The sequence below is a fragment of the Tursiops truncatus genome, chromosome 19, assembly GCF_011762595.2.
Source record: "Tursiops truncatus isolate mTurTru1 chromosome 19, mTurTru1.mat.Y, whole genome shotgun sequence".
Taxonomy (NCBI): Eukaryota; Metazoa; Chordata; class Mammalia; order Artiodactyla; family Delphinidae; genus Tursiops; species Tursiops truncatus.
This window is the reverse complement of record NC_047052.1, coordinates 38435257-38446128: the sequence shown is the minus strand read 5'-3', so window position 1 is coordinate 38446128 and position 10872 is coordinate 38435257. Positions and strand designations below refer to the sequence as shown.

The 10872-nt window shown below is 32.8% G+C and overlaps 1 protein-coding gene across 2 annotated transcripts in view; it reads right to left on the bottom strand.

The window, feature by feature from the left end:
* Positions 1–799: 799 nt before the first annotated feature.
* URI1 (URI1 prefoldin like chaperone) overlaps positions 800–10872 on the bottom strand; it is a 65811-nt gene continuing 55738 nt past the window's right edge. For both annotated transcript variants that reach the window (XM_019941009.3, XM_019941010.3), the window contains 5 exons: positions 9214–9388; positions 7573–7900; positions 5663–5805; positions 4629–4878; positions 800–2590 (listed from right to left, as the gene is read on the bottom strand). In XM_019941009.3, the coding sequence (XP_019796568.1) occupies positions 2408–2590; positions 4629–4878; positions 5663–5805; positions 7573–7900; positions 9214–9388 (1079 nt within the window). In that variant the 3' untranslated portion in view covers positions 800–2407. The remainder of the gene's footprint in view (positions 2591–4628; positions 4879–5662; positions 5806–7572; positions 7901–9213; positions 9389–10872) is intronic.

Genomic DNA, 10872 nt, shown 5'->3' with positions numbered 1-10872 from the left:
GTGATGCAGGTCTCGAAATTAAGGACCTCCTGAAATGACTCACTAGAACGCATCTCTGATCTGAACCTCTTGATATTATCTATTTCTGTGGTAGTCTTGCCAAAAATGCAAAACCTCATTCTAATCATGTGAGTGTACTGGACAAACCCAAATTGAGGAACATCATACAAAATACCTGACCAGTACTCTTCAAAAATACCAAAGTCATGAAAGATAAGGAAAAACTGAAGAACTGCCAGTGATTGGAGAAGACTAAGGAGCAATAACAAATAAATGCAAAGTGGGATCCTATATAGGATCTTGGAACAGAAAAGAACGCCTAGTAGAAAGTTGGTGAAATTCAAATAAGATCTATAGATTAGTTAATAGCATTGCACCAAAGTGAATTTCCTGGTTTTAATAATTGTGTTATGTTCATACAAGATGTTATAATTTTAGGAGAAGCTGGATGAGGGGATATATGGGAACTCTATTTTTTGCAATTTTTCTGTAGGTCTAAAATTAGTTCAAAGTTAAAAGCAATTCAGTCTGTTCTGTTTACAATTTAAAAGAGAACACTTAAGACCAACTTCATTTTATCATGTTGAATACTGAATTTAATATGAAAAATAAAGCTATAAGGTTAAGTTACAATTTGAAACTTTGTTTTAAGACTGAAGCTATGAAGTGGGGCAACACTACTTCATTTGGTCTTCAGCAGAAAATCTAATACTTCTTTGTTCCTACTACCATCTTGTTCCATGAGGAAACATCTTATTTGAAAGAAACATAAACTACATAAACAACAACAGGCTCAAGATGAAGTTGAAGAACATGAGAAATTATTTAATGACAATACTCTTGAAATTATATGACTGTAAAGAACACCAGAATAATCCCACAGTGAAGTTTGTTTCTGGGGGAAAATCTAACACAGAAAGGCTCACTTGACAAGCAGTTGGAGTTGGGGGCTCCTTTATGTGTATGTGATTGTACTCTTGGTTGTTTTCTTTTTTGTGGGGGATTGGCTGAGAGAAAAAGTTTTTAACTAAAAATACATGCACAGTTGATCAAAATTTGCTAAAGAACAAATCTACATTTTTAGGCAATCTTTTAAAATCAGTCCTCTGTTCTGATCTGAATTATCCATTAACTTGTGGGGATTCAGGCTCACCCCCTTATTATTAAAATACATATTCATAAAACTTTTACAGTTGTGCTGTTCTAGTTACAGATAGGTTCTACTTTTCTAGGACATAATTTCACTTTGTTTAAGCAAGAATTCATTAAAGAAGCTATAAATAACCTTTAAATATTTAGCCATGAACAGAGGAGGGTGGACTGGCCTTGATGGCTTATTTTAGTACTAATGCAGAATGCTTTTTAAAAGCTACATTTTAGCATGCATCAAGCTAATGATTAACACTTGCAGTGTAATTTTCAATGTTAGGATAAATTTCTTTTTATTTTACGGAGTTGTACCAAAAGTAAATATGTTTTTCAATCATTTACTACTAGGAAAGTAACCGTTAAGAATGAAAATGTCTGGGAGATTAAAACATACAATTTCTTATTTTAAAATTTTATTTATTAATTTCTCTATTTACTTATTTATTTTTATCATCTAGACAACCTTTCCTTCTCTCCCAAAATATAATGCCAGTTAAAACTGCACACACTAGGGAAGAACTGCCTATGGAATTATAAGAATTCAAGGATCCATTGTGTGGTGCATGTAACATATATATGAATCAAAGACTTTTCTATATTTGATTCTGAATCATAAAGTTCACAACATTTTAGAGACCAAGTTTCATAAAATTTTTACTTAAAAAAAATTTACAAAATACCATTATTCCAATCAAAGAAACTTTCCCTTGGGTACATGCAGCTTTCTGTCTTAGAGATTACAGAATGACAGTCAAAGAGGGAGAGATTTTTTAAATAGCCACCTAGCTGCAAAACCTACAAGAAGTAGATTTTTTTAAAGTGCCTTAAAATGCTAAAGCAAGTAATATAATTGTTGAATCTACTTGAAATTTTAAAAGTTTCTTTAAAATGGTCCATATGGTATGCACAATATCACAGCTGGTACAAAACTGCCAGTATTTAGTTCAAAACACAAAAACAATGCATATGAACAGTATTCTTTGAAAAATAATTCAAAATGCTGCCACTACTTCATAAGGCAAGCTTAAACAAGAGTGCTGACAGTATTCAGAGAATTAATGAAACAAGCTGAATATTAAAGTATTTAAATATTTACTTTGATTTCTTTTTAACACCATTGATAACAGTAAGAGAACTTGCTGTCAAATTAACTCAGGATGGCTTATTTCAAATTACATGTAACATATTTTGCTATATTTATTCTAAACAATTGCAAAACTAGGTTTTAGGATGTAAACTCCCATTTGCTAGGCAGGCCCTAGTTTTTCTGCTGCAATCTGGCAGCTTTGAACTTTGAAACCCTCTTTGTAGTTCCTTCTGATACTTCTGACAGAACTTCTTTTCGTTCTGGAATGGTGGGTAGCACAGGATGAGCCATGGCTGGGTGTGGTGTTAAGGAAGGTGACAAAAATTCTTTTTCTATTACAGTTCCAGAAAAAGCCTGGAAGACAAAAGTGAGATTATGATAATAAAATGCAAATAAGGTGCCCACAAAATCTTTATCCTGTACTTGCCAATTAGACATTTCTTTTCATTAAAAGTAAATTCATAAGATTTTTTTGATAGACAGAACTATAACATCAAAATACAAATTGCTCATAGAAATCAAGTACCATTAAAATATATCTTAATTACACCACCAAATATAAGTAGATTTTTTAATAGTACACATGCAAGAAAACAAAAATGTAAAAAACATGTTCACATGGGATTTTTTAAAAATGGGTAAATAAAAGGTCCTCAACTTTCATACACTCCATTTATATCCAGACCATGCTGTGAAAAATAATGTATTAAAATTAAGAATTCTATTAGGGTGTCAAACATCAGCTGATGAATGAGCTATCCTATGGTGGCCATGCTGCCTGTGAGCCAAGAGCTTAGTTTCAGCAGCAGTGACATCTCTTGGGTGGTGTTCATTCATGCAATTATTTGAGTATTTTATTGCATCTTGCCTCATTTTTATTTGAGATCAGTGGAAACTGAAAATTGAAAGTGCTGGTGCTAGTGGAAATAAGTATCAGTCTCTTTAGTACAATCAGTACCACTTACGGACTATTTAGCAAAAGCAACAGAAGTTCTACATATGTTTATTCATTTATAAAGATATATATTTTTATATGTATTTGACTTATACTCAAATGGGTATATCAGTTTGATATGGTATGAGTTCCCCAGTCTTCCTAAATACTTCTTAAATTAAAAATCTAAAATACCCACCAAACATAAGAGTAAAAAAAATATCAAGTCTGGGTATAATGGAAACCATAACGTTTCCATTTTGGTATCTCCCAATACCCCTCCTTTCTCCACACACAAAACTATATGCAACATGGTTGGTAAGAGTATATGTGTGTGCACTCATTTTTCTGAGGAGAGGATCTCCAGCTCTCACTAGATTGTAAAATGGTTCCACAATTCCAAAGAGTTAAAAATTTCACTGGCACGAGCCAAAACACAGAAGGACTATAGATAATTATCTGTCATGTATATATTTTTTCTTTAACTCAACCAAAGCATTTAAAAGAGAAAAGTAAAATCTGCTACTTGAACTAGCATAAAATGACTATAAGTCTGATCTAGTGGAATTTATTTAAAATAAGCTGCTAAATAATTTTCTAGACATGGGACTTCCCTGGCAGTCCAGTGGTTATGACTCCATGCTTCCACTGCATGGGGCACGGGTTCGAACCCTGGTTGGGTAACTAAGATTCCACAGGCTGTGTGGTGCAGCCAAAAAAAAAAAAAAAAAAATTCTAGCCAAAAATGAAATACATATGCTAATTAAGATACTTTAAAATTCCTATTTCACAGAAATAGAACTTCAAGAGTGGTACTACTTTCATTTTGAACTACTTTATTATAATACCTATATTGTGCTTGCTAGTGACTATTAATTTATTAATTTTTTTATAAGTTATTAATTATCAAAAAAGTACTGGGCTTCCCTGGTGGCGCAGTGGTTGAGAGTCCGCCTGCCGATGCAGGGGACACGGGTTCGTGCCCCGGTCTGGGAAGATCCCACATGCCGCGGAGCGGCTGGGCCCGTGAGCCATGGCCGCTGAGCCCGCGCGTCCGGAGCCTGTGCTCCGCAACGGGAGAGGCCACAACAGTGAGAGGCCCGTGTACCGAAAAAAAAAAAAAAGTACAAGCCTAGAATTAACTGATTATGATCTATGACTTTTGAGACTAAATATATGTATGAACTAAAGAAGCTACAAGATAAACAATGCCATTACTCTGTCGATTAACTTCAATAAATAATTATATAAAATAATTTAAGAACAATAAGATTAATGATTTCCAGACCATACCTGGAAGATACAGCAGCTACAATTTTTAAAAAATCTTTTCAACTCCAAAATGGGGGAAATGAATTGCATACCCCTTTGAAATGGAGCTACCACCACCACCTTTTTAACTCACAAAAATTGGTCAAAGATACTATATAAAATAAAGAGTTAAAGATACACACATACCTCAGGTGTTACTGATAAAGGAAAAAGTTTCTTTTGATGATTTTCTTGTTGTTCCTCGTCCAAAATGCTCTCATTAGCATCACTACAAGTGGCCTCTTCACAGCTAATGCTCCTCAAGACTCCCCGTCTATCATCAAAGTCAGCAGCACTGCTTTCACTGGTATCACTGCAAACACTGTTCTCTCTACTGCGAGACTTCAGGATGGACTTACGAGGGACATATTCTCCATTCACGATATCAACAAAGACTCTATAATATCAAAAAAATATACTCTTTAGTTAACTCATAAAACTGAGAATAAATTTACAAGGATTTTAAAAAATCTTTTCTAGAAATCAATCTGAAATGTTTTATTCAAACTTATATCCAAAATTTTCACCATCACAATAGTTTTGTAGCCTCGAATGACATATTTACATTACTTTTATTATTGTTTGGCCTAATAAAATACAGCCGTTTATTTATACACATGTTCTGGGTGACAACAGCGTGATTTGCCAAAATTCTACATATATTTTAGACCTGCTCAGAAGTCACTTAACAATTTTCACTATTTTACAAATAAGCGTCATGAAAACAGTAGGTATTTTCAAATGACAGCTTTCTCAACAATACAACAAAAAATTGGAATAGCATACTTAACTTCAACTCTGTGGAAAGGTAAAGCACGTGCCAAGCACTGTCATAGCTGTGATAGGAAAAGTGCTGCCCCAGCATACTAGAAACACAAACTTTCATTCTAAAGTTAACATACAACATTTTTTTACTAGATTGGGAATGTTTTAAAAGCACTGGCAAAGAGGGGCAAAAGCAAAAAACCAAGCAACCTTCCAATTGCTTTGAACTGAGAAGCTGTGGTGGGGGCTCAGCAGCTCCTGTGAGAGCCTTTAAAACACTAAGCTAACTCTATTAGAATACCTCACTTTTCAGTGAGAGCCTTCTGTGTTACAAGTAACCTTTTCCTGTATACACTCAGCTGCAAAAAATGAGAAGGGAAGAGCAGGCTGTTCTGCTATCTGTGAATACCACTCACCTGTAAATGTCAGCAGGAGTCCTGATCATAGGCAGCTCTTGGGGAGAATGACCACTGCCAGAGCTGTTCTTTCGCTTACGTTTGGCTTCTTCTTTCTTTTCACTGAATTTTAAAGTGGTATTTTTTCCAGTATTTATTCGTACCTAAAAATTTCATAGCAAAAAATTATGATCCTTTTGAGAAATCAAGGCCAAAACTAAAACCAATAAACTCTACAATTAAAGAAATAATAGTAATAGAGGCAGTTTACATTTTTTGACACAAATGATGTGCATTATCAGCTAAGGCTAACAAATTCTTATACTTCTACAGTATTAAATTATACCTTAAGTGACCAATTCTAGTCATCAGTGACTTTATTATCATACAGAAAGCAAAATACATACAAACTAAATGCTAGATTATTATAAGCTTTCACATCACCCATTACTTTGATATAAGTTTTTGGCTTAAATCATGCATTTCAAAACAAACAGCACAATTAACCAAAACAAGTATTCAGTAAGAATATAAAACTTAAGTCATTAAAAACAATATTGGATAATGCTTAACTATTTAGAATTTTTAAAATACCTCTAATTTTTAAAAATTTAAGGACCAGAAAATAAAAATCAACCCTGTTCAGGATTAATACATTATTCTTCTATCCCTACTCGGCATTTACACCATCTTTCCATATTAATGACTGCTATTCCCCATAACATTCCTGCAAATATTATTTATTCTTCCTGTTTTATCTAAATGAAAACTAATTTAAAGCCTGAAAAGAGAATCACAAAACAAACTTTTTTCCTGGCTAATAGGTCAATTTTTTCCAAAGAATTCCAAGATGCTCCTTTTAGTTTGAAGTATTAGAATATATATTTTAAAACACCATATAAGTATTTCACTTCACATTAGAGCAGGGAAATCTTGACCTAAGAAATAGCAAATATGTCTTAAACACGTTTGATTAAATAATAATCTCAGGCCTTTAAGACTGCTACCACAGACCCTTACCTCTGATACAGGCAAACCCTGCAAGGGTGCCCTGTTGTGGTAAAAAAAACAAAAAAGCACCAAACTGAGAAAAAGGAGTCCCTGTTTTATTACTAACTAGCTCTATGGTCTTCTAGGCCCTAAGTTTCCTTGAGAAAGACAAATTAGAAAGATGAAATTCCCAGTAGCTCCTTAAAGCAGTATTATGAGGCCAAGAGAACAAGGGAATGAGTTTAAGGTCCTTCCTTCAGTGAGATCCAACCTGCTTTGATCTGGGATTTTAAAACTGGGTATTCTACAATAAGTATGGAGGGAACAAAAAGTCTTTTGATACTAAGAAAACTTAAAAACCTGTATTAGAAGACCTCTCTGTAGTAACCTCCAGCTCTAAAATATCAAAATTCTAAAATCATGATTACCACCCAGAGATGTTTATATTTAATCTGTGAGAAATGGAACTAATTTTTACTTCCTTCTAAATCTTTCCTTTTTGCTCATGATGCTCCTATTCATTTTATGCCCACATAGAAACAACCTGATATAATTAAAAATTTAACTAATGCAAGTCGCTTTCATCTTAAATACACCAAAATGCCCAAATTAACTCTAGAATTCTTAAGAAAGCTTTCTGAATGAAGGACAGGTAGAGTTACAGTAGTTGTCACTCAAACTGATCTCCTTCCAGACCCCCAAATTTCAAATTCTATTGTGGCTTCAGAGAACAACAGACCAATACCAGCTAACTATCTAGACTTTTATTTTCCTTTTTCTTTTTAGATAAATTGGTCAGAGCAAGAGGCAAAAGATGGCTTTCTTGTTTGGCACTATCAACAATATTAATCCCTGTTAATATTGCTCTTTTAAAGAATACCGCAGATGATCTCTAATATTCAAATTATATGAAAAATTAGTAAAGTTAAAAGTATACAAACCCTCTTAGGTTCGACAGTATGAGAAAAATATATTGTTGGTATAGAATTATCTTCAGCCCCTAAGGTATCATGGTCATTTTCATTATCACCACCATCATCATCTTCTTCATCTTCATTATTGTGATAAGAATTTGAACCATTAATTGAACAGTTCCATTGACTATTCACTTGACCATTGAACAGTTCTGAATTTGTAACATTCTGATAACAATTGCTGGGAGTGAGAGAGTCCATTACTTGATTCATCATATTCACATTTATGTTCTGATCTTCCTTTTCCTCTTCAGAGGACGTATCTTCTCCATTTGCAATCAAAGTATCAGGCTTACTAGAAAAAGAAAATTAACAAGATCAAACAAACACACTAGAATTTTACATATTCTAATTTGCACTTAAGTTCAAAGGGTAAAAACTAAGGTTTTGCATAAGGTATTTTTAAACTAGATTTCTAGGCTAATAAAATGTTTTGAAATGAATTAATAAATAATAGTTTCTATGCTAATTCTATATGTTGTAGTTATTCAAACAAAAGTAGAATACAGTAGATTTTTTTTTATCTTTGCAAGGAGGATATTGGCCATATACAATAAAATACCATACAAATACAATCATAAATTTGTAAGAAATCATAGAGAATATGTTATCTTTATTTAAAGACCAGAAACTACAACCACAGAACTATAACGTATTTCTTTCTCTTTCTATAATCAAAATATTTTATAAGCCTGTATTATTGTAATTTTAAAAAATAAAAGATTTCTACATATGTGCATGATTTATACACATATACTTCTCATGCTTGCTTCATTCTACAAAGGATTTGAGGACCTTATAAAAATAACAAAACCCAAAATGCAACAAACTGAAATAACATCATGCAAAAGTAGAAAAAGAATCGTGACCAAGAAAATCATAAGATTAAAAACTGATTTACAAAAATTAAACAGTATCAGTTAATCAAAAAGACCTAAGTATAGGTGAAATATGGTAGTGAAAAAAATATCCTTTGTGTTTCATGTCTTATTTTTCACAGTAACTAATTCTGCATATCATTTAAGCAAACTAATATAGGAAATTCTATAGTAACAGTTTTCATTGAGCACTCTGATAATTCTGAGTGCTAATATGTATTTCAAATGGAAATTTGGTAAAGTTTTTCATATCTATAACTACTTGACCAGATGACAAATTACCTGCTCAATAAGCAGAAAAGTTTGCAAAGGAAAGCAAGGATATTTTACAGCAACAAACTTAAACTGAATGCACATATTTTTTTTTAACAAGTCATTCAAACATACAGCATTATCTTGACTACAGTATAAAAACAACTCATTTAAAATATAATATATAAAGCATCCATAATTATTTAAAGTGAAGTATCTGGTATACCTTACTTTATTATACAAAATAGGGCTGAAACCTTATAATAAAAAATAGGAATATTGATTTTGTGTATTTCTGTACACACACATGCACTGGCATGTGCATGAACACATGGCCTTAAAAGAAAATATTCTAGAGAATATTTATTTTAGGGTGGTAGGGTTATTGATATTTTAGTATAGCATGCTTTTCTGTATTTTCTTCAATCAGCACATATTTTATAAGGAAACGTGTGTAAGGAACTTTGTCATTAGGTACCTATCAATATCAATTTCACCCAGCAATTCTTCTTGTCTCTCTAATTCTTCAAGTCGATCCCACAGCTCCTTATCAGCAAGCAGATCCTTGGATTTTAGATCATTTGAGAATTCTGCTTCAAAAATACCTGAAGTTTTTGGTTTGGAGTGAGGCTTATGAGCAATTCGGTGTTTTGCTATTTAAAAAAAAAAAAAAGGAAAAAGAAAGGCTGTTTATTAAAAGCCAATTTTTAAAAGGCGCAAACCTAGACTTAATAAGATTTTCTCTTGGGGTGAGGGGTTGTTGAGAAAGAGGGGGGCATGATTTTTAAGCCAAACAGTAGACCTCCAAGGATGTATGTCTCCTTAGAATCTTGCGACTTAAGAGTGTAGTCCAAGGACCAGCAGTACTGGCATCCCTGGAGAACATTTCAGAAGTATAGACTCTCAGGGCCTCCCCAGACCTGCTGAATCAGAATTTGTATTTTAACAAGAGCCCCAGAGGATTCACAAGCATATTAAAGACTGTGAAGAGCTGCTTGAAAGCTTCAAAAATGCATAAGCAGAAATGGTCACAGTGCACTCTAGCTATAATGTAAAATTCAACACAAGTAATACCCATCTTCCATCCTTACTCAAGAGAATTTAGTTACTAAAGTAACACATAAAAGCCTTGTCACAGGATACTTTCAACTCTAAGGCACTGCCAGACAGGAATACCCTAGGAGAAATCTATGGAGCCTAATCCTTGAAAAATTCTACTATAATTTTATATATGAATATTTCTACTTTTTAAATTGCTTTATCTTATTTATAATCCTCATGTGAGGCAGGAGATGGATAAAATCTGAACTCAAACCTATCAGCTTTTCACTTGAAAAAAATAATTATTTTTATAAAGCAAATTAAAGCTTTAAAGACGGCAACGGGAGAAGTCTACAATGCCGTTACGAGATATGGTACTAACAGATGACCTCCATCATATATTCAAATTTACAGAATTGTTTTCTAAATCTGAAAATATCAAAATTACATTTCATAGCCTATTCTCTATAACTATTATTGATAAAACAGTATTAACAAGTTTTATGCTTCAGACTTATAAAATACATAAATCTTTCAATGGTCACCACAAACAAAAATTGTAACTTGTCTTTCAGCTCTTTAACTTTAATATCTGTCTCCTTTATTTCACCTTCCAAAGCCACAAGCTATAACTTGTCATGCCACGCCAGTATATAGTATGGCTAGAATATAGCTTCTAAAATCACCTCTATTTCAACTAACAAGTTCTCTTCAGAGTTAATTACTAAAATACGAACTTTAATAATCAAAATAAATGTTAAAAGTTTTCTATAGTAGCAAATTATAAACCATTTCTGTAATACTCTAAAAATTTTCACTACTATAACACTTTAAAGCACACTAGAAAACCACTGCCTTTATAGAGGTAAACCCAAACACACACCCAATCCTTGGCAAGTGAAAGCTATTAAATGAACCTGGAAACAACCTGTGTATGGAAGGCCCCTGTAGCCAACATAAAATGAATGGCTAACATATGCTTAGATTATATTCACTCTTTCTTCCAAAAACATCTAAAGCTACAATTTTAAAAGGAGAAAAATAAGCAAAAGATATATTATGATTTTGACCAAGGTCAAAGATCAAATTAGGAACA